Source organism: Ctenocephalides felis, unplaced genomic scaffold (assembly GCF_003426905.1).
Source record: "Ctenocephalides felis isolate EL2017-DRISC unplaced genomic scaffold, ASM342690v1 CF-g0.4_SCAFFOLD_00845, whole genome shotgun sequence".
In the NCBI taxonomy this organism is placed as follows: Eukaryota; Metazoa; Arthropoda; class Insecta; order Siphonaptera; family Pulicidae; genus Ctenocephalides; species Ctenocephalides felis.
Window position 1 is genome coordinate 86,769,115 of NW_020536999.1, and position 23,940 is coordinate 86,793,054.

Here is a 23,940-nt window from a genome sequence, read left to right on the forward strand (position 1 = left end):
ATTTTTGTGTGAAAGTGGCGTACATATTTATCAACTTTGGCTTTTTTATGTTCTTTTCATGGTGCATCTAATTGTTAAATACATTTTTGCGACAAAGTTGATAAGGTCATGATAGTGCTGGACAAATTGCTGGAAATGGCTTGATCTAAAAAAATGTGCAAGTCCCAAGTCATTCAACTTTCGGAGAATCGTGCTTTCATATGAACTTTTGTACATTAAATTTAAAGAATTTCGAATTAGGGTTTCTATATATAAAACATAATTAAACATGCATTAGAAGGATATGAAAGATATCCTCGATTTTTTATATCGATGATTGTCGAATGTTTTACTGCAATCAGGAACTTTACCACAGACCAAACACATTTTAGAAGACATTTACTTTTAACAATTTTACAACAGGTATATTTTTATCCTTTTAGTTAAAAACCCGAGCGATCAAACATCACGTGAACCCAAGTAACTGTAAAATTTAAGCGATCGAGTGCATTCGAATAATCTCGGTAAAGCTCGTGTTCGTATTTGACATATCTCGGCCGCAAAATTACCCTCGTATGGCCTCATACCATAGAACATCTTTTGACACTTTTTATGCGCTCAACTAGCAGTCCATGTATTGTATAAGGTCTATGAGTAAGCCTCCCAATTTCATACTCAATGACTTAATGACTTTCTTTCTAAAGTTAATGATTTATATGATATGTATTATAGGTAGTTGTAATGAATAATTAGCATACATATCCTCATCTGATTTTTTTAACTTCCCGTAGGGCAAGTTATAGTAATCGCAAAAAAATCGAAAATGAATTTTTTTTATATATCTTTACGTTTCAAAACCTTCTGAAAATTTTGGCATACCTTAGAAAAAATGGATGTATGTGTATGTGTGTGTGTGTGCGTGTATGTGTGTGTGTTCGGATACAAATTTTCGTCGACGATTTTGGGAACACGGATGAAGCGATTTGAATAATTCAAAAAACATTCGATTCGTTTTGATAAGGAGACGTGCTGATTAGTTTTTGGCAAAGGCAGGTCTAGCCATTCCGAAGATATGGGGCAAAAACTGTCAAAAACGGTAACTCAGTTTTTAAGAGAACGGAGCGTTCGATTTGAATAATTCAGAAAACATTTTACTTGTATTAACAAGATGAAGAACTGACCAAATTTTCATGAAGGCAGGTCTAACGGTTTTGGAGATCTAGTAAAAAGAGTAAAAAAAATGCCATTTGGCGGTCAAAAATGATCATTAGACATATGCACATTAAATTATCAGATATTTTATAGAAATTTTAACAATAAGTATAAATTTTGTTTACCTATGGGTTCCGTACCAATGTTTATCCTTTAGACGGCGACGCAGCACTTATGCGCTTCGATATTTCGTCTCTATGCAATTAAAGCAGTACGATTGTTTTGAAAAAATGTTCTGAATTTCCAAAATATTTCAAATAAATTTTGCTTCAGAAATTCTTTTTTTTTCAAAAAAAGGAAATTTTTATCACAAATTTATAGTTTCTCAAAAATCTAATTTTTTAGAGTAAAATTCTTTCAAAAATGTTAATCTTTTTGAAAAAAAATAATTTTTGGTACGGGAAGTTCCAGCAATTTGCCTTAAGGCACGATGCCATGCGCCCCACTAGTTCTATATAGATATTAGGCTAATAGAAATAACTTAATTATCGGCTTTTACATAAATTAAAATCACTAAAATTATTTGATATGTAAACCTTTTACAAGAAGTTTTGTTTTACATTTCTACATCCTGCTACGAATTCTAGTGCCTCTACCAGCGTAATTTGCAATTATCTTGATGACCCTGAAGTATCCTATCTATTTCTTTATCTATGGCCTAGGTTTCATATCAAACGTCAAACTAGCGAAAGCGTCAAAAAAATCTTTTAAAACCATATTTAATTAATTGTAAATCAAATAGTGTAAATATAATAATAATGTTGAAGAACCGGCTGTCTTGACGAACGAGGAGAAAATTAAAATAGAACCACCAGAAGTCATTAGTGTGAAATTGGGATGAATTGGGGGGCCTTGATGATGTTGTTGATCTGAGTCGTGTCCAGAGGATGATGATACATGTCTGGAGAATTTTATAGACTGCGAAGTCACTTTAGAAGAAGATGTCATCAGGAGGGAATCCAGACTGCTTATGTGGTGTGAGATATGTAATAAACCATTCATAAGGTTGCATAATTTAGAAAACATATAACACTTCATAATCGTGAATGCACATATTGTTCAGAAGACTTTTCAGGACTTAGGTCGTTTAAAATACATCTCAGAACTCATACTGGTGAAAAAGGATACCAATGCAACCTATGCAACCGAGAATTTAATCGACTGAATCATTTGAAGCAACACATGCTTATTCACAGTGGAGTACGCCCTTACAGATGTGAAATCTGCGATAGGATTCCTACGTCCACATCATTTAACTACTCACATGTATATTCACACCGAAGAGACAAACCTTACAATGTGAAATATGCTTAAAGCATTCACACAATTAGAGTATATGGAAACCCACAAGCTTACCCACAATAAAATTTTGCTTGTGAAATATGTAATAGAATATTTGATAAATCAGTCGCCTAAAAAGACATATGTCTACTCACACTGGAGAGCGTCCTTATGAATGTCCGTTATGCGAAAGCACTTTCAACCAATCAGGCACTTTGAAAAGACACATGAGCATCCATTCCGGAGAACGCCCTTTCAGCTGTGAAACATGCAGTAAAGCATTTAGAACGAAAGTAATGTTAAATGCGCATGAGAAGACCCATTCTGAAGAGCGCCCTTTTAAATGTGAAATCTGCAGTAAAACGTTTAGTCAAGCAACTTATTTAAAAGGACACTTGGCAGTGCACAACAAAGTAAAATGTCATAAATGTGAGAAGTGTAATAAAATATACAAGTCAGAAAAAACATTGAGTCGACATGAATTATTGGCTCATGCTGCAAAGTGAGAATTAGCCAAGAAAGTGAAAATTTGAAGTAATCTATAATTTTATTAATAATAAACCTAAATGAACAACATTGTTATTATTTTACTCACTTTTTTGTCATTTACTGTTTTATTTGATTTTTATTTATTTTGTCATTTACTGTTATATATATATTATATATATATATATATATATATCTATATATAATATATATAAATTCTTCTGGGTGTATGATTTGATACTTTTCCTAAATGGTTATTTGGTTCTTGATAACTCTTTTTCAGAGTTGGTCAAAGGAATTTTTAAGATTTAATGAATATTGTAAAATAAATAGCAATATTTCAAAAAAAATGCTTATCATTGTTTGACATTGAAACCATTTGACAGTCATCTGCTAGAAATGTTCAATTCACTTGAATTTGAATTTAGCTGACAATATTAGATATAATTACAACAAAAATGTACCTCTACATTATTTCTGTCGAAAAGCAGCTGAATGTGCCAGAAATCAAAATAATGTAAGATACAGTCAACAGTATATGTTTGGCAGAGAAATTAAATAATTCAGTTTAATAAATAACCCAATAAGTCCATAAATTGCATATACATTATTTTTTTAAACTTATGCATTCCACATTTTGGTTTACTTTACAAAATTATTTAACAATGCGTACAAATATTTCTACTTATTAAAAAAATGATTTAGAATTTTGTTTCATGTGTCATAAATTAATTTGTTTGGCATTGGATATAGAATATTTAACAAGTTGATCTTAGATTGAATAGTGCATATATGAACTAGATTTTACAAATTAATTCACCTAAAATTTGAACTTAAACAATTGTGTTTATTGGATTATTAGTAAGAAAATTTATAAAGTACTTTATAAATTATAATTGCCAAAAAGCAACTAATATATTGTACGAGATTATGAAAATTCTAGAAACTAATTTAGCTTGAAGCAATTATGTTGTGTGGTAAAATCAAGTGTGATATTGTTCGTTTAGCGCAGATACTATATTATTATTTTTCTGAATTTTTTTATACTGCTTATGCTATAAGACCATAAATGAATCACAAAGACAGGTTATCAAATAGGATACCGATTTGAATGGTTAAAAAAACATTCGATTCCTATTAATGTGTTGATTAGTTTGTGGCTAAGCCAGGTCCAGCCTTTACGGAGAAATGGAGCAAAGAGTGCAGAAAATAGAAATCGATGTTATGAGAGAACGGAGTATCCGATTTGAATGATCCAAAAAACATTCAATTTGTAATGATTGCGAGAAGAAGTGATTAGTTTTTGACAAAGGCAGGTCTAGTCATTTAGAAGATACAGAGCTGAATGCGCAATAAATGGCAGTTTTTGATAGAACTAAGAGTCCGATTTGAATGATTTAAAAAACTTTCTGCTTGTGTTGACGATACGATTGCTTTTGAGGAAAGATTATTTTTTTTTATTCTATTTTTTTTCAATTTTTTTTTCTTTGATATCGAAAAATAATTCGGATTTTAATTCAAGTTTTAGCTAAGTTCTAAATATCACTTATATACTTCGAATAAATAATTTTAACTTTGCATTCCAGTTTATATAATACTAAGAAATATTAGTTAGTGTTCTTCATCATAAATCCGATTGATTAGGGGGCGTCTGTTAATCACGTGAGCTAGTTTTTAAGGATTTTTGGACCCACCCCTTGCCCTTGGTTATACATGCTGATATTCAAAATTACCACCCCCTCCTCCACCTTACATCACGTGATAAAACTGTAATTTTTTTTTTTTTAATTTTAATTTTTGAATTTTTTTTAAAGAAATCAATTAAAAATTAGATACACGTGATATCTTACTATACCCCTCCCTCCCCCACGTGATATTTGGTGATTTATTGTCAATCCCCTTCTTCCCCATAAAAACCTCATGTTTTTAATGGTCGCCCCATAGATAATAAATAAGCCCCCTTACGTTTTGTTTATTTACTTTTTATAAAATAAGAACCATGAAAGTTACATTGTTTATAATAATATTTTATTAAGGTACGGAAAGTTCCAGCAATTTACCTTAAGGCACGATGCCATACACCACTAGTTTATATTTTATAAATGCGTTTATCTTCTATATATATAAAAATAAGTCGGGTTTTCCTTCCCGTCGAAATAACCCCAGAACGCACGAACCGATTTCGACAATTTTGCATTCGTTGGAAAGGTCTTGGGCTCCGCAAGGTTTATAGCTAAGAAAATTAGTGGTGCATGGCATCGTGCCCTAATGCAAATTGCTGGAACTTCACGCACCGTAATTAAAAATTCGAGTAATAAAAATAATCAATAATTGTTTTAAATAATTGCAAATAGATTATCTTCTATATATATAAAAATAAGTCGGGTTTTCCTTCCTGACGAAATAACTCCAGAACGCACGAACCGATTTCGACAATTTTGCATTTGTTGGAAAGGTCTTGGGCTCCGCAAGGTTTATAGCTAAGAAAATTCGTGGTGCATGGCATCGTGCCCTAAAGCAAATTGCTGGAACTTCACGCACCATAATTAAAAATTCGAATAATAAAAATAATCAATAATTGTTTTAAATAATTGCAAATAGATTATCTTCTATATATATATATAAATAAGTCGGGTTTTCCTTCCTGATCAAATTTTTCCTTTTCAAATATAAAACAAACAAAAAATTTCTTCATCTTTCTCACGAAACCATCTGGTGGCGAAACGGAGTTCGTCGGGTTAGCTAGTATTTTATAAAATTAAATTTACTTTTTCGTCTTTTCAAAATACCGCCATGTGTGACAGTGCCTTTATCTTCTTGTCTTTTCACCGCCATGTGTGGCAGCGCCTTTATCTGTCAATTGACAGCCATGTTAAATTGAGGTTACAATTTTTAGAAAATTCTAAATTAGTATCAAAATGGCTTAAATAAATTAATTTGTGATAAATTTACTAGTTATAATATAAAATTTAGTGAAACATATTTTAAAATATTGTTTAAGTTATGTTTCTATGTGTTTTTAATACAACAAGAAAGAAATTGAAATGTCAGCAAAAGATCAAGAAATCAATAAAGCAACTAAAGTAATGTGCATTCAAATATGACAAAATTAAGTAAAAATTATATTATAAAATGGATAATACTTATGCCAAAGATTGTGCCAATTTATTTGAATCAGAAATATATTTAGAAGAAGAAGATGATGTAATTCTCACAAAGGCTATAAGAAACAAAGTACGTAAAGGCTCCAAAGTGCCAAAAATTCCAAGTAAAAAGTCTTTTATATGTACATATTGCCCAAAAGTCTTCACCCGCAAAGACTCTTTATCATCACACATCAGAACTCACACCGGTCCATTTGTCTGCATCATCTGCAACAAAACCTTTACAAATTCTCTGTCCTTAAAAAATCACTCCTACGCTTGTGCTAAATCACTCCAATGCTCCTACTGTGGTTTGACATTCTCTCGCCAAAGTCATCTAACATCTCACCTGAAATATCACACAGGAGAAGGCCTTTATGAATGCAAAGTTTGCACGAAAGTATTCAAAAGCCCTAGCGAGTTAGCAAGACACGAGGTGACCCATTCTGAAGATCGTCCTTACAAGTGTGAAATCTGCAATAAAGGCTTTTCTCGCTTGAATTATGTCTCAAGGCACATGTTTGTGCATAGCGAACAAAAACCATTTACATGCACTTATTGTAATAAAGGCTTTGTGGTGAAAAATGATTTACTCACACATTCTAGAATACATTCAGGTGAGCGCCCCTACAAGTGTGATGAGTGCAACAAAGCCTTCACAAGTTCTGTACGTCTCACAATGCACAAACGAATCCACACCGGGGACAGGCGTTATGAATGTCATTTCTGTGACAAAAAGTTTACCCAAATATCTATTTTAACAAGACACAAAGTTATCCATACTGGTGAAAGACCTTTTAAATGCAAGTATTGTGATAAGGCTTATACACAACCGGGGCCTTTGTCAACGCACACGAGGACTCATACAGGGGAAAAACGTTTTAAGTGTTTGACATGCAGTAAGATGTTTACTACTTCGAATGCTCTGGTGGTGCATACGAGACTCCATACAGGTGAAAGGCCCTATAAGTGCATGATTTGTGGAAAGGGATTTACACAGTCGCCTTTGTTGCAACGGCATATGAAGACTCACAATATTGTCTGAGAGGGAAGATAGGGGTGTAAATGAAGACTAAATAGTGGTAATGAGAGACAAGGAAGATATTGAAAAAGGTGCCAAATAAATTTTTTATATATATTTCAAGATTTTTATCGTAGGGTGCTACAAACCAAAGAATGTTTAGTATTAATTTTTAAACAATTTGATATGATTGAAATCACAAATTATCAAAAATTTTATCAAATTAGCATTTATTAACTTCCTGTAGGATAGTTATAGTAATGGGCCGAAAATCGAAAATGAAATTTTTTGAACTTCTCGACGTTTTGAGGGTTTCTGAACATTTTGGCATACCTCAGAAAAAATCGATGTGTGTGTATGTGTGTGTGTGTGTTTTGTATGTCCGCATTTTTTCGTAAGCGTTTTCGGGCGCACGGATCAACCGATTTGAATGCTTCGAAAAGCATTCGATCCCTATTGATAGCGAGATGTACTGATTAGTTTTTGGCAAAGGCAGGCCCAGCCGTTACGGAGATAAAGAGCAAAGAGTACAAAAAATCCGATTTAAATGATCTAAAAAACAATCATTTTGTAATGATTGGAAGAAGAGGTGATTAGTTTTTAGCAAAGGCAGGTTCAGCGGTTTCGGAGATACAGAGCTAAATGTGCAAAAAATGGCATTTTTGAGAGAACTAAGCGTCCGATTTGAATGATTCAAAGAACTTTCTGCTTGTTTTAACAAAATAATTGCTTTTGTAAAAAAATATTTAATTTTTTTTTTATATATCGAAAATATTTCAGATATTAATTTTAATTCTGGCTAAAGTTCTAAAGCTCACTTATATACTTTTAACAAATAATTTTAACTTTGCAATTCAGATTATATAATTCCTATAAATATTCGACAATGTTACAATATTTATAACAATCTATTTTAAAACATTTAATATTCTTCCTTCCGGAAGTTCCAGCAATTTTCCTTAAGGCACGATGCAATACACCACTAGTTCATTTATTTATTTATTACTTAGATTATAGTAAATTTGCGAATTTTATATTTTCTCGTTGTTCCAAGTCATTCTGAATCGTTTGACACCGAAATTAGGAAAAACTGATGGTGTATAGCATCGTGCCTTAAGGCAAATTGCTGGAACTTTCCGTACAACAATTAAGAAATAAAAATTAGCATTCAATAATGAATAGATATTATAAAAACTAGAACTTTCATTATTTATTCCTTATAGATAAAATATAACAGTTTATTGAATTAGTCAATGTCGTTTATAAATATTTATATAAAACCTAAATAAACAAAACTTAATGAAGTAAAATAAGAATGAAGGACTTTATCTCATATTTATAAGAAATATATAAATTGAATTGCAAAGTTAAAATTATTTATTTTAAGTATATAAGTGAGCAATAGAATTTTAGCTAGAAACGATTGTTATTGGGGGAAGCAAATTTTTTTATTTTATTTATTCTAAAAAAAATGCTTTAACAAAAACAATTGTTTTGTCAATATAAGCAAAATGTTTTTTGAATCATTCAAATCGGATGCTTTGTTCTCTCAAAAACGACCATTTTTTGCACATTTAGCGCTTTATCATAAATACTAATTACCACTTTTCCCCATTATTACGATTTTAATGTTTTTTGAATCATTCAAATCGGATGCTCTATTCTCTCAAAATCTCGATTTCTGTTTTCGGCACTTTTTGCTCTATATCACCGTAACGGTGGACCTACTTTTGCCAAAAACTAATCAGCACGTCGCCCCATCAGTAAGAATCGATGTTTTTGAATCATTCAAATCGGATGCTTTGTTCTCTCAAAAACTACAATTTTTTGCACAATTAGTTCTTTATCTCCAAAACAGCTGGACAGGTCTTTGCCAAAAACTAATCACCACTTCTCCCCATTATTACGAAATGAATGTTATTTGAATCATTCAAATCGGACCCTCCGTTCTCTCAAAATCTCGATTTCTGTTTTCGGCACTCTTTGCTCTATATCTCCGTAACGGCTGGGCCTGCTTTTGCCAAAAACTAATCAGCACCCCATCAGTAAGAATTGATTTTTATTTGAATCATTCAAATCGGATGCTTCCTTATTTCAAAAACTACCATTTTTTGCACATTTAGCTCTCTATATAAATATACAAGACTAGCAAACCGGGCGAAATCCGCTTCACCACCAGATGGTTTCATTTTATGTAACATTTCGTTTGGTGATTAAAAGATGAAGAAAAAATTTGTCTGCTGTTGTAATTGAATGAAAGTTTGCACAATACACGTGATTGATTTGATGGTTTCCAATTGAAATGTTAGGAAACGAATAACTTATTTTTTTACTTTTTTTGCACAATTTTACAGTGAACATAATGCCGGTTTGTCACATGAAAAATTGTAAGCAGAGAACAATGAGTAGCTGTCAAACAAAAAATATTAGTTGGTAGTACAGAGATAACGCTGTATGTGAAAAAAGTAAAAGTGTTTTCCGCTTTTCTGTTGAAATCTTCCTTTAATTTTCTTTGCTATAAACCTCACGGAGTCCGAGACCTTTCCAACGAATTCAAAATCGTCGAAATCGGTTTGTGCGTTCTGGAGTTATATCGTCAGTAAGGAAAACCCGACTTATTTTTATATAATAGATATAAAAACATTTTCATTTTCGATTTTTTTGACGGTTACAATAACTTATCCTATGGGAAGTTAATAAATTTCTTCTTTAAGAAATATTTGTTATTATATTTTTTTAACAATAACAATTCATAGTTTATATATATATTATTATAAACAAATATTTGTTTACGTATTTGAGTAGTTAAGTAACTTCTTGAGAATGCTTCCAATAATGAAATAAAAATAAGTCTTCTATCATTCAATAAAATGCTTAGTACGGCCTAGGAAATTTTTTATACAATTTAAGGAATCTTGTTGATAAAGTATTACAGAATTCTAGCTAATAAATATTTTTTACTATATTATATATTTATGGGCCAATTTTGCCGTACATAGACAATAAGATACCGTTGTTATGGCAATGCTATGTTATGCTTGTTTCTGGGTAGTAAAAATTGTGAAAATGTCTATCTAATTGTTGTACGATCAGGCGTATTTTACATATAAACAAGCAAGGAAGAATCTTATGATAACAGAATTTTTGAAGATGCTGTTATCATAAGATTCTTCTTTGCTTGTTTATATGTAAAATTCACTTGACCGCACAGCAAATAGATAAACATGGATAAAATTGTTGGTCACATTTTTCTTATGTAATGTCAAATGTAATGTTATATATATTTGTAATTCAAATGTCCCGCCATTACTATTAGTGATGTTGCTAACAGTCCTACCTACCATAAAACTATGTATCCGCCATTTTATATTTATGTTAATGTTAAAACTATGTAAAATAACTCTCTTCTTGCTGAACCGTGAAACAAGTAACATCTAAAATAAACTGAGTAATTTTAAAGAATCATTTTTATTATACCAAGACATTTTCACAGTTTTCACTACCAATAAACAAGCATAACATAGCGTTGCCATAACAACGCTATCGTATCTTCTAGGTTACGGTAGAATTGCCCCACTGATTTGAGGAATCGATTTTTGGATAAAATAAAAATGTTATTTTAATCGTATGAGTTGGTAGGTTGGTCAAAATACTATGTATTTGTTGTGACATCAGGTGTTTGACACATAAAACCTAACTTCATGTATGTGTTATCAAAGACATAAAAAACATAACATTACCATAACATTTCTATTTTATTCGAGAATCGGCTCATGTGTGTATTAATTTTAATATTAGTTGTTTTTTGCATGGCATATTAAGTTTTTTAAAACTATTTTGTAATGTTATTTACAAGTGAAAGGGAACAAAATGATACTAAATGGGTGTGAAAATACAATATATATTATAATTTGTAAAATAACGATTGATGTGTTCACCAAAGTGTTTCAATAAAAGCAATATAATCAACTATTTATTTATTTATTTTTCATGCGAAATTTTATTATTATTTTTTACGAAAATAAAAGTGTATTTTAGAAACTAAGGGACCGATTATGCCGCATAGTAGAAAAATGTTATGGTAAGACCATGTTACGCTCCAACTTGCATACATTATGCTACTGAATCAAAGTGAATACTGTCAAAATATCATGTATTTACTGCCCATTCATGCGTTTTTCACGTAAACTGCAACGTCACTCACATGTTATGAAGCTTGGTCAGAAGAACCCTGTTATGTAAGATCGTTTTTTTGACATTTATGCGGTTTCTAGGCTAGGTTTTCTATTTGACAACCTGAGAAAAACGCCTGACTGCATACCAACCACATGGCTTTGTCAATATTTAGTATGAAAAGTTCTTTATAACACAGCTTTGCCATAACATTTGTCTGTTATTTTTTATGCATATTTACGTGCTCAAACATTTTAACTAACACGAAAATAAAAGTATATTTTAGAAACTAAGGGACCGATTCTGCCGCATAGTAGAAAAATGTTATGGCCATGTTACGCTCCAACTTCCATACATTATGCTACTGAATCATACTGAATACTGTCAAAATGTCATGTATTAGCTGTGCATTCAGTCGTTTTACATATAAACTGCAACGCACTCGTATGTTATGAATCTGGGTCAGAAAAACCCTGTTATCTACGATCGATTTTTTTTTTTGACATCTGTGCGGTTTCTAGATTAGATTTTCTATCTGACATCTTCAGAAATACGCCTAACTGCACACCAACCACATGGCTTTGTCAATATTTAGTATGAAAAGTTGTTTATAACACAGCCTTGCCATAACATTTTTCTGTTATGCGGCGGAATCGGTCCATAAGTCTAATTGCAAAACTAATCTGAATTAATTCTTCGAAAAATGGAAAGGGGAAGTACCAAGGCAAATTTTAACGCGACAAGAACTCTATAACGAAAAAATTAAAATTAAATCTGACGTGATATCTATCCAAAGAAAAGGTGCATCAATGGTAACATGTCCTTTTTTGGTTGTTCGACTATTTCTATCTTTTATCTAAACCAAAATTGTGAAATTAATTTTTTATGAGAACAGGTTGGTTAGTTAGTTGACTAATATTTATTAAATAAATCAATGGTAATTGAATTGAAACATTTTTTTATTCTCATCACACCACTTGACTTGTTTTTGTACAAAATTGCTTGAATTTCGACTGTTCTCCTGGTAGATTAATTTTTTTATACTATTCCATTATGGAACATCAGCAAATTTTTGGTAGTATTATTTAGAATGTTTAAATCGAATTCCAATCTAGTGATTGGACGTATAAAATAAAATTGTTTTAAATGAACAAAATTGATTAATATACATTTGTTCTTCTGTTAAATTAGATAAAAAAAACACTATAAGTCTCTGTTTAAATTTCAAACCGTTTTCAATGACAAATGTGACTGCTCCCCTGGTATATCCTGACAGTAAATATGATGGATATTATAATAGTAGCAAACAAAATTTAAGTTCGACTTTCATTATTTTTACCTATAATGTTATATTATACATGTAATTGTAAAACAAACATTTACCGAAACTTTTTACAAATCGAATTTGAAGTATAACTTCAAAAAAATATAGACGCCAAAACATAGTAAGTAAAGTATTAAAATCAACCTATAATCTTACTTATTCTACAGCAACCAAAGAATAGCAATGCAAAACATGTGTAATCTGCCACTAAATGTATAAAAATATTATAATAAATAACTGTAAATTAATAAATCGATAGTCATAACAAATCACTTTTAAATCTGGTTAGATGGCATGAAAAAGGCACTTCTAACTTTGCAAAGACAAAAGGTATTAAGTAAAAACTTTTAGATAAATAAATTAGACCGATATAAAAATTAATGTAAGAATGATAGAATGAATAAATTAATATTATTATAACAATCCGTAAATTTGCGTGTAGTACAATAATAAAAAAAATCCAATCATAATCTATCCAATATCGTTAACTTTTAATCAATACTGTTGTGTCAAATTTCTCATCAAACATCATAATCAAAGTTCCAGAAATTACAAAAGAAATCCGAAGAGCAAAATCTGCAAAAGCACCTGGCGTTGACAGCATTAATATTAACATACTTAAAGAACTTCCCTACAAAGCCTACCGTTTCATAACAATCCTGTTTAACGGTATAATAAGACTTAAATCATATCCCGATCAATGGAAAATTGCTAAAATCATAATTATTCCGAAGCCTGGTAAAAATCCGAATGAAGTCCAAAGTTACAGACCAATTAGTTTACTTCCAACGTTATTCAAAATATTTGAGAAGGTCCTAATTAGTAAAATAAAACCCTTTATTTATGATAGCAACGTTATCCCTGAGCATCAATTTAGATTTTTAAAAAATTGCCGACAATATAAACAAGGCTTACCAAAACAAGAACTACTGTTCAGCTGTTTTCCTCGATATTAGTCAAGCCTTTGATAAGGTGTGGTACCCCGATCTTCTGTACAAAAATCAAAAATGCATTACCGATGGTATATACCTAATCATAAAGTCTTACCTGGAAGGTATAGCATTCTCATAGGGGTGAAAAATCCACATTACATCCAGTCAGATCGCGAGTGCCTCAAGGTAGTGTCCTTGGGCCACTATTATACCTCATATACACTGCGGACCTACCGCAGAAAGATGACATTTTGACAGCAACATCTGCAGACGACACAGGCATTCTGACAACACATGAAGATTCCATAATCACATAAAAAATGCTGCAGGATCATCTTGACGTGATACAAAAATGGTTAAGCTTGTGGAGAATAGAAGTTAACAGCAGCAAGTCAAAACACATCACTTTCACTCTCTGCAAAGGAACTTGTCCTGCAGTAAAACTTAATGACGAAATTATAGATCAAACAGATACAGTCAAATATCTAGGTGTACACCTGGATAAGAGACTAACCTGGAAAGCAAACATTAAGAAAAAGAGAAAGCAGCTTGAAGAAACCAGAAGAAGATATTGTTGGCTCCTTGGACTAAAATAAAAACTTGACGCATAATAAAATTTACCTCTTTAAAGCCATCAATAAACCAATTTGGACATATGGCATACAGCTATGGGGATCAGCTTCCAACTCAAACGCTTTAATAATTCAAAGATTTTAAAACAAGTTATTGACAGAAATTTTGAAAGCACCAAAGTATGTTCCAAATTGGTTAATACACAAAGGGTGCATTCGACTTGGACGCTTACGCGCTGTGAGCGCTCACGCTTATAAGCACGAATTTTTAGCGTTCGACTTGGCCGATAAGCGCTCAGAATCGATAACTAAATTCCGTTCGTTTTGGATACTGTGAGCGTCAATAAGCATCAAAATGGCGGCAACTGGCGGTAACGGTAATTGTGTAAATTTTATTACTTTCTGGATCATTCAGCGGGATTATAAAGAATTTAACAATTTAACAATTAATAAATAAATGAAATTTGGTTAGCTTATGCTTAATTAATAGTAATATTAAAATTAAAATTTAAAATTAATTGAATTTAAAATTAATTAATTTAATATTAATATTAATACTAAAAAATAAATGTGATATACAACTTGGCATTTTTGCGAGATTATAAAGAATTTAATAATTAATAAATAAATGAAATTTGGTTAGCTTATGCTTAATTAATAGTAATATTAAATTTAAAATTATTTAAAATTAATTGAATTTAAAATTAATTAATTTAATATTAATATTAATACTAAAAAATAAATGTGATATACAACTCGGCATTTTTGCGGGATTATAAAGAATTTAACAATTAATAAATGAATGAAATTTGGTTAGTTTATGCTTAATTAATAGTAATATTAAAATTAAAATTTAAAATTATTTAAAATTAATTAAATTTAAAATTAATCAATATTAATATTAATATTAAAAAATAATTGTGATATACAGCTTGCCATTTTTGCGGGATTATAAAGAATTTGACAATTAATAAATAAATGAAATGACAGATAGTAAAAACAACTGACGCTCACGCTCACGCTGCCCTACCCCATGGGGTTATACTTGTTTATCTATGGCCCTACCTCTGTGGCGTGAGCACGTATGAGCGCAAAATATGTGCTACGAGCATCCCACGATGGTGCTACGAGCGTACTTATGTGACACTCACAGCGCCAAGTCGAACGATGAAAGCGCGCTCACGTCGCGCTCACAGCGCGTAAGCGTCCAAGTCGAACGCACCCAAAGACACATGCACTCGCACAGTTAAGGATGAAATAATCGCTTACTCACACAAATATAGAAATCGTCTAGCTGATCACCCGAACTTGCTCGCGAGAAAACTTCAGAACAACTCTACCAGGGCCCGATTAAAAAGAAAAATTTTTCTGCACTGATCAACAATAGACAAGACCTTCGACAAATCTCTGGCAATGGTCAGATGATTTGTATTTTGCCAACGCCTTCAGTTTCATGTCAAATATTTTACTTGTTGTAAGTTTCAGGACAGTTGTAAAAATTATTTAAATAATAAAAAAAATACTGGTGTGTGTCTACCCTTAATAATAGGTCTTTTGTGTGTCCAACTTCAGCTCGTTAAAAATAAAATGGTTTCTTATTGGAACACTTCAGTTTGTTTATTATAACCTAAACATCGGCATGCGTTTAATTTTTCTGTTGAGAAAGTTCGTTGTGTAATAATTATAATAATTTAGAAACAAATGTGTTATATTTAATATTTAGTGATAATTTAAAACAAAAGTGTGAATAATCATTGTTAAAATGGTGATTAAATTGTGCAACCAATAGTGTAGTTTAAATAGTGTCTCAACACAAAAAAACAGATTAAAATAAATTAGACAATTGTTGGTTTATAATATATTTACACATCGATAAACATTCACGTTTGTTTTGTTTAATGTCTATTTATAAATAATTAGAATCTCAATGATGAATGATGAACAAACTGAATTTTTTTATATTAATAGTGTTCGATTTGCAGTTGCATCATATACAGTGCAACCCCGGTTAAGACGATCATGCTTAATACGATTACCCGTATATTATGTCACAGCAGTTTGCCATATCTCGCATCATACGCTTTCTCGCTTAAGACACGTTTATAGTCCCTGGAAGTGGGATTTTACTCTGCATATTAAAGGAATATTCTATGGACAGTAAAAATGGTAAGTTTTTAGATTCTATTAAATTAACTTTTACTGTGCCTGTTTTTATAATTGCTTAAGCATATACATTTTATTTTATATACATTAAAGTAAATGCATTTTGACCGATGAGTTTTTAATTTCTGAAACTAAAAAAAAATATGGTGCTATTAATGATATTATAAAATATTTTATAATATATAACTAAATATTGATTATTAAGTTTACCGGTCATCTATAATGTATCCAGATGAAAAAAAATGTTTAACGTAAAAGAAACATTGTGTTATCAATATTATTATAAAACATTATATAATATATAAATAAATAATGATTATTAAGTTTACAGGTTATCTATAATGTATTCCAATAAAAAAAATTTTAACGAGTCAAGTATATAAAACTTGTGTTATAGTTCCTTGAATTCATCTAAATTATTAGACGATTATTATTTAATCTGTTTATAAACCATATAGAACATTTTGTTACTCCTCATTCTTATCAAAAAAAACAGAAGAGTGAGTTTACTACAAAAACTACTTACCAAAGACACTGAAGAGTCAGTTTACTACAAAAACTTCTTATCGAAGATACAGAAGATTCAATTAACTACAAAAACTTTTTATTGAAGAGTCAGTTTACTACAAAGACTTCTTGTAGAAGACCTAGAAGAGTCAGTTTACTACAAAAACTTCTTATCCAAGACACAGAAGAGTAAGTTTGCTACAAAAACTTTTTATTGAAGATACAGAAGAGTCAGTTTACTACAAAGACTTCTTGTAGAAAATACAGAAGAGTCAGTTTACTACAAAAACGTCTTTCCGAAGACACAGAAGAGTCAGTTTACTACAACAACTCCTTATTAAAGACACAGAAGAGTCAGTTTACTACAAAGACTTCTTGTAGAAGACCTAGAAGAGTCATTTTACTACAACAACTCCTTATTAAAGACACAGAAGGGTCAGTTTACTACAAAGACTTCTTGTAGAAGACCTAGAAGAGTCAGTTTACTACAACTTCTTATTAAAGACACAGATGAGTCAGTTTACTACAAAAACTTTTGAAGACATAGAAGAGTCTGTTTACTACAAAAACGTCTTTCTGAAGATGCAGAAGAGTCAGTTTACTACAAAAACGTCTTTCTGAAGACACAAAAGAGTCAGTTTACTACAACTACTTCTTATCAAAGACGCAGAAGAGTCAGTTTACTATAAAAACTTATTGAAGACATAGAAGAGTCAGTTTACTACAACAACTCCTTATTAAAGGCACAGAAGAGTCAGTTTACTACAAAGACTTCTTGTAGAATACCTAGAAGAGTCAGTTTACTACAACAACTCCTTATTAAAGACACAGATGAGTCAGTTTACTACAAAAACGTCTTTCTGAAGACACAGAAGAGTCAGTTTACTACAACAACTCCTTATTAAAGACACAGAAGAGTCAGTTTACTACAACAACTCCTTATTAAAGACACAGAAGAGTCAGTTTACTACAAAGACTTCTTGTAGAAGACCTAGAAGAGTCAGTTTACTACAACAACTCCTTATTAAAGACACAGAAGAGTCAGTTTACTACAAAGACTTCTTGTAGAAGACCTAGAAGAGTCAGTTTACTACAACAACTCCTTATTAAAGACACAGAAGAGTCAGTTTACTACAAAAACTTCTTGTAGAAGACCTAGAAGAGTCATTTTACTACAACAACTCCTTATTAAAGACACAGAAGAGTCAGTTTACTACAAAGACTTCTTGTAGAAGACCTAGAAGAGTCAGTTTACTACAACAACTCCTTATTAAAGACACAGAAGAGTCAGTTTACTACAAAAACTTCTTGTAGAAGACCTAGAAGAGTCATTTTACTACAACAACTCCTTATTAAAGACACAGATGAGTCAGTTTACTACAAAAACGTTTTTCTGAAGACACAGAAGAGTCAGTTTACTACAACAACTCCTTATTAAAGACACAGAAGAGTCAGTTTACTACAAAGACTTCTTGTAGAAGACCTAGAAGAGTCATTTTACTACAACAACTCCTTATTAAAGACACAGAAGGGTCAGTTTACTACAAAGACTTCTTGTAGAAGACCTAGAAGAGTCAGTTTACTACAACTTCTTATTAAAGACACAGATGAGTCAGTTTACTACAAAAACTTTTGAAGACATAGAAGAGTCTGTTTACTACAAAAACGTCTTTCTGAAGATGCAGAAGAGTCAGTTTACTACAAAAACGTCTTTCTGAAGACACAAAAGAGTCAGTTTACTACAACTACTTCTTATCAAAGACGCAGAAGAGTCAGTTTACTATAAAAACTTATTGAAGACATAGAAGAGTCAGTTTACTACAACAACTCCTTATTAAAGGCACAGAAGAGTCAGTTTACTACAAAGACTTCTTGTAGAATACCTAGAAGAGTCAGTTTACTACAACAACTCCTTATTAAAGACACAGATGAGTCAGTTTACTACAAAAACGTTTTTCTGAAGACACAGAAGAGTCAGTTTACTACAACAACTCCTTATTAAAGACACAGAAGAGTCAGTTTACTACAACAACTCCTTATTAAAGACACAGAAGAGTCAGTTTACTACAAAGACTTCTTGTAGAAGACCTAGAAGAGTCAGTTTACTACAACAACTCCTTATTAAAGACACAGAAGAGTCAGTTTACTACAAAGACTTCTTGTAGAAGACCTAGAAGAGTCAGTTTACTACAACAACTCCTTATTAAAGACACAGAAGAGTCAGTTTACTACAAAAACTTCTTGTAGAAGACCTAGAAGAGTCATTTTACTACAACAACTCCTTATTAAAGACACAGAAGAGTCAGTTTACTACAAAGACTTCTTGTAGAAGACCTAGAAGAGTCAGTTTACTACAACAACTCCTTATTAAAGACACAGAAGAGTCAGTTTACTACAAAGACTTCTTGTAGAAGACCTAGAAGAGTCATTTTACTACAACAACTCCTTATTAAAGACACAGAAGAGTCAGTTTACTACAACAACTCCTTATTAAAGACACAGAAGAGTCAGTTTACTACAAAGACTTCTTGTAGAAGACCTAGAAGAGTCAGTTTACTACAACAACTCCTTATTATAGACACAGAAGAGTCGGTTTACTACAAAAACTTCTTATCCAAGACAGAAGAGTCAGTTTACTATAAAAACTTCTTACTGAAGACACAGAAGAATTAGTTTACTATAAACACTTCTTATCAAAAAAACTGAACAGTTAGTTTACTATAAAAACCTCTTGAAGATACAGAAGTGACTCTTGTGTGTCTTCTATAAGGAGTTTTTGTAGTAAACTGACTCTTGTGTATCTTCATTAATAAGTTTTTGTAGTAAACTGACTCTTCTGTGTCTTCAATAAAAAGTTTTTGTAGTAAACTGACTCTTATGTGTCTTCATTAATAAGTTTTTATAGTAAACTGACTCTTGTATGTCTTCAATAAGAAGTTTTGTAGTAAACTGACTCTTATGTGTCTTCATTAATAAGTTTTTGTAGTAAACTGACTCTTCTGTGTCTTCTAGAAGAAGTTTTTGTAGTAAACTGATTCTTCTGTGTCTTCAATAAGAAGTTTTTGTAGTAAACTGATTCTTCTGTGTCTTCATTAATAAGTTTTTGTAGTAAACTGACTCTTCTGTGTCTTCAATAAGAAGTTTTTGTAGTAAACTGACTTTTCTGTGTCTTCAAAAAGAAGTTTTTGCAGTAAACTAACTCTTCTATGACTTCGATAAGAAGTTTTTATAGTAAACTGACTCTTATGTGTCTTTGATAAAAGTTTTTGTAGTCAACTGACTCTTTTGTGTCCCCGATTTGAAGTTTTTGTAGTATTTTACTTAAAAGAAACTTAATTATTATAACTACCTCCTTTCTCTGATAATATATCAAATCATTGTCGGGTTCTAGTAAAAGGCAAAGTTTCACTTACATCTTAACTACATTAAATATGTTTTGTATCGAAATAAATAAACTAGACATGCATGGGACCCTGAATTAAAGCAAATTGCTGGAATTTCCCGTACTGTAATGAACTATTTAAAGAATTTTAAATGTTTTTAGCTTAATTAATCTAACATCATAAATACATACAGCAATTCAATGTTCTCTAATAATAAATAATTATTCAAAAGATTCTATCATAGAATTAAACACACATTTGTTTTTTTAACTTATTTATATGTTCATTGATAACAATCACTAAGTTTAAATAATCACAAATTTATAAAAAAAAAACAACAAACTTGATTATAAATAAAATTAAGATTTATCATCGCCAAGTTTGTTTTCCATCTTATGATTGATCTTCTGGTGTCTCATCAAGCTCGCAGCATATTTAAATTTCCTATCACAGTGAGGACATTGTACAGGTTCTACGTCTGCATGGCTCATCATATGCCTCGAAAGTTTAAACTCGTCACTGAAGGTCTTAAAACAAATCTGACATGTAAAAGGGCGTTCCCCTGAGTGAGTTCTTTCGTGTCTCTGTAAACTACTTGGGTTTTTAAAATACTTTTCACAAAACGAGCATTTATATTTTCTATCAACGTCATGAATTTTGATGTGCTTTTCTAAACCATTAGAGTTTGTATAAGCTTGATCACAAAAGGTGCATTTAAAAGGCCTGTCTTCAGTGTGGCTTTTCATGTGGTTAGTTAAATTACTTGGTTGCGTGAAAACTTTTTCACAATGTGGACACTTAAATGATTTTTCAGCTGAGTGAAGGTACATATGATTCGACAAGCTTGACGCTTGCCTGAAAGACTTAAAACAAATATTACACATAAAAGGGCGCTCACCAGTATGCGTTCTGAGGTGCGAGACTAAATTGCTTTTAACTAAGAATGTTCTATCGCAGATATCGCATTTGTGTGGACGTTCCCCTGTGTGTATTTTCTTATGTTCAGTCAAATGGCCTCGTTGGGAAAATGTCTTGCCACATTGTGAACATTTATAAGGCTTTTCAGATGTATGTATTCGATAATGGATTTTTAGGACATGTTTACGACTGAATTGTTTGCCACATACATTGCAGACGTGGGTTTTTTCATTTGTGTGGGTTCTGATGTGTCGTAAAAGAGCATGATTGTATTCGAAGGATTTGTCACAGAAGGTACATTGGAAGGGTTTTTCGTTTATGCTGTTTTGGTCTTGGGAGTCTTCTTCAATGATCTCTTCTTTTATCTCGTACTCTAGAGGATCAAAATTTGTAGAGGTAGTTTCGTCTTCTGAACATATTTCTGATTTGATATTTACTATTTCATGTACAATTTCATTTATTTCATTATTTTGTACACAAGTATCTGTTCTACAATCCATTTTGTGGAGGTTGAAATTACTAAATAAAGGATTTCATTGCACACAACATATAATTTTCGTTATAAATTAATTTAGCTTCATTTTATTACTTAATACAAATTTATCAATACTATAATATAAATATAATAAATTAACTTATTTAATTATAATTATTTTGATTTAATAAATATTTTTTATAACCTATGAATATATGAAATGTCAAATTATCAATGATACCAACATATTACATCTAAAAGACAATAGGCAATAGTGGCCAACTTCATAAACATGTCATTAGCTCTGCGGCTTCCAAACTGTGAGGCACGTACATCTGTTTCTAAGACTCTATTTTCCGAAAATAACCCAAATGTTTTGAAATGTTATGAAAAAATAAACAAACTAGTTGGTATTGGTATTTTGCCTCGAGCCAAGTTACATGAACTTCCCGATATGTGTAATTAATCGAATTAATCAATAAGAAATAAATTAATTCATAAGTTATTAAAAGCATTTCGAGTGAATTTATTACTCATAATTGAAAACGAAAGAACAAGTTAACTCGAGCATTTTCTAAAAGCAAATTTTCACAAATCAATCATTTTTATAATTGAACCAGTTTCCGTAGGACTTTAATGATTTAGTATGTTTATTAGGACCAAGTACTCTATCGTTATACCAAGTAAATCGTCTAATTTTAACTTTAACAAACGTCAAAAAAATACCCATTTTCTCAAACTTTGATCATTTTTTAAAATCAAACTACTTGTCGTAAGGCCGTAATGGTTCAATAAGTTGTATAAGACCATGATATAAATCATCAAAAAAAGTTTCATAAAAATCGGCTCAATTTTTTTTTCAACAACGAATTACAAGAAAACGGCTCGGTAGGTTTTCACCTAAAACTAATCAGTATCATTTCCAACTAATATCTTTCGAACAGTTTTTGATTTTTTAAAATCGATTCGGTAGAATGAGCTTAAATGTGGACGAAAAGTTTAACCATTTTTTCCAAATTTCAAAGAAACGGCTCGGCCGATCGTCGCACAAAAGTGACAAGCGATAGTCCTCATTAAGACACATCAAATGGTTTTTAAATTTCTGAAATCGGTTCAGGCGTTTTTGAGCAATCGTCGATGAAAGATCTAATTTTGATAAATGCCAAAAAAACGATACTAATTTTTGCAAACTTTGACGAATTTTGAATGCTAAACTAGTTGTCGTAGGACCGTAATACTTTAGTATGATGTAGAAGACTATCGCCAAAAAATAATAATAAAAACGTCGAAAAAAATTTTTTAAAACTTTATTACAAGAAAACGGCCCGGCCGATCTTCACCAAAAACTAATCAGCACGATTTCCGACCGATATCCTTCGAACGGTTTTTGAATTTTCAAAATCGATTCAGAATTGCGGGCTAAAACGTAGACGAAAAATTGTTCACTTTTCTGCAATTTGCAAAGAAACAGCTCGGCCGATCGTCCCACTCAGAAACGCTAGTCCCCGTCGAGATACATCGAATGGCTTTTAAATTTTTGAAATCGGTCCAGCCGTTTCTGAGAATTTGTCGATTTACGGCAAAAAATCTGTTCACATACACATACACACACACACACATACTTTTTCCAAATTGGGTCTCATTCGATTCAGAATGGCTTGAAACGTCGAGAAAACATAAAATTAGCGAATCGGATTTTTTGATGAAAACATAAACTTCTCCTTCGGGAAGTTAAAAACTAGTGGTGTATGGCATCGTGCCTAAGGCAAATTGGTGGAATTTCGTGCAGCGTAACCATATCTTCGAGGGATATTAAATATTTCAAATAGATTATTATAAATACTGTATTCTCTAATATTTATTTATAAGAATTATATAAACTAAATTACAAATTTATAATTAATCATTTAAAGTATATAAGTGAGCAAAAATAACTTTTATGTTAGCAATTCTGGGATAAAATAGAAATGTTATGTCACGGGTCTAGAATCGTATGAGTTCGTAATCACGAACTAACAACTTTGCTCTTTGATCGATTGTTTCACACGTGAAAGCTAACCTCCAAACGGCATCAACGTGAGAAATTAACTTCAGTTTTCAGTATATATTATCAAAGTGATAATAGAAGGTTGCACTTAATATGTGCTGATCAGTTTCTGGCAAAAACAGGTCTAGTCGTTTCGGAGATATGGATAATAAAATGCAGAAAATAGAAATCGAGTTTTTGAGAGAACGGAGCATCCGATTTGAATGAACCAAAAAACATTTTATTCGTACTGATGGGGAGAAGTGTTAATTAGTTTTTGGGAAAGGCAGGTACAGCCGTTTCGGAGATACCGAGTTTAATGTGCAAAAAATTAGAGAGAACTAA

At 31.4% G+C, this 23,940-nt stretch overlaps 3 protein-coding genes and 1 pseudogene across 3 annotated transcripts in view; 2 read left to right on the forward strand and 2 right to left on the reverse strand.

The window, feature by feature from the left end:
- Window positions 1-2,139, reverse strand: part of LOC113391287 (zinc finger protein 239-like) — an 8,197-nt gene extending 6,058 nt beyond the window's left edge. The window contains exon 1 of the mRNA XM_026627232.1: window positions 1,962-2,139. Coding sequence (XP_026483017.1) covers window positions 1,962-2,139 — 178 coding nt within the window. The remainder of the gene's footprint in view (window positions 1-1,961) is intronic.
- A 476-nt stretch (window positions 2,140-2,615) lies between these two features.
- LOC113391288 lies at window positions 2,616-2,978 on the forward strand (annotated as a pseudogene).
- A 3,062-nt stretch (window positions 2,979-6,040) lies between these two features.
- LOC113376183 (zinc finger protein 239-like) lies at window positions 6,041-7,241 on the forward strand. Its single transcript, XM_026616103.1, has one exon. The coding sequence runs from the start codon at window positions 6,091-6,093 to the stop codon at window positions 7,144-7,146; it is 1,056 nt and encodes a 351-aa protein (XP_026471888.1). The 5' UTR covers window positions 6,041-6,090; the 3' UTR covers window positions 7,147-7,241.
- A 13,294-nt stretch (window positions 7,242-20,535) lies between these two features.
- Window positions 20,536-21,594, reverse strand: LOC113391290 (zinc finger protein 501-like). The gene has a single exon (XM_026627233.1). It carries the CDS (start codon window positions 21,592-21,594, stop codon window positions 20,536-20,538), a length of 1,059 nt encoding a protein of 352 aa, XP_026483018.1.
- Between the last annotated feature and the right edge of the window lie 2,346 nt (window positions 21,595-23,940).

Excerpts from the sequence above, each read along its gene's own strand:
- LOC113391290 (XM_026627233.1), bottom strand. The coding sequence starts at position 21,594 with ATGGATTGTAGAACAGATACTTGTGTACAAAATAATGAAATAAATGAA.
- LOC113376183 (XM_026616103.1), top strand. The coding sequence starts at position 6,091 with ATGGATAATACTTATGCCAAAGATTGTGCCAATTTATTTGAATCAGAA.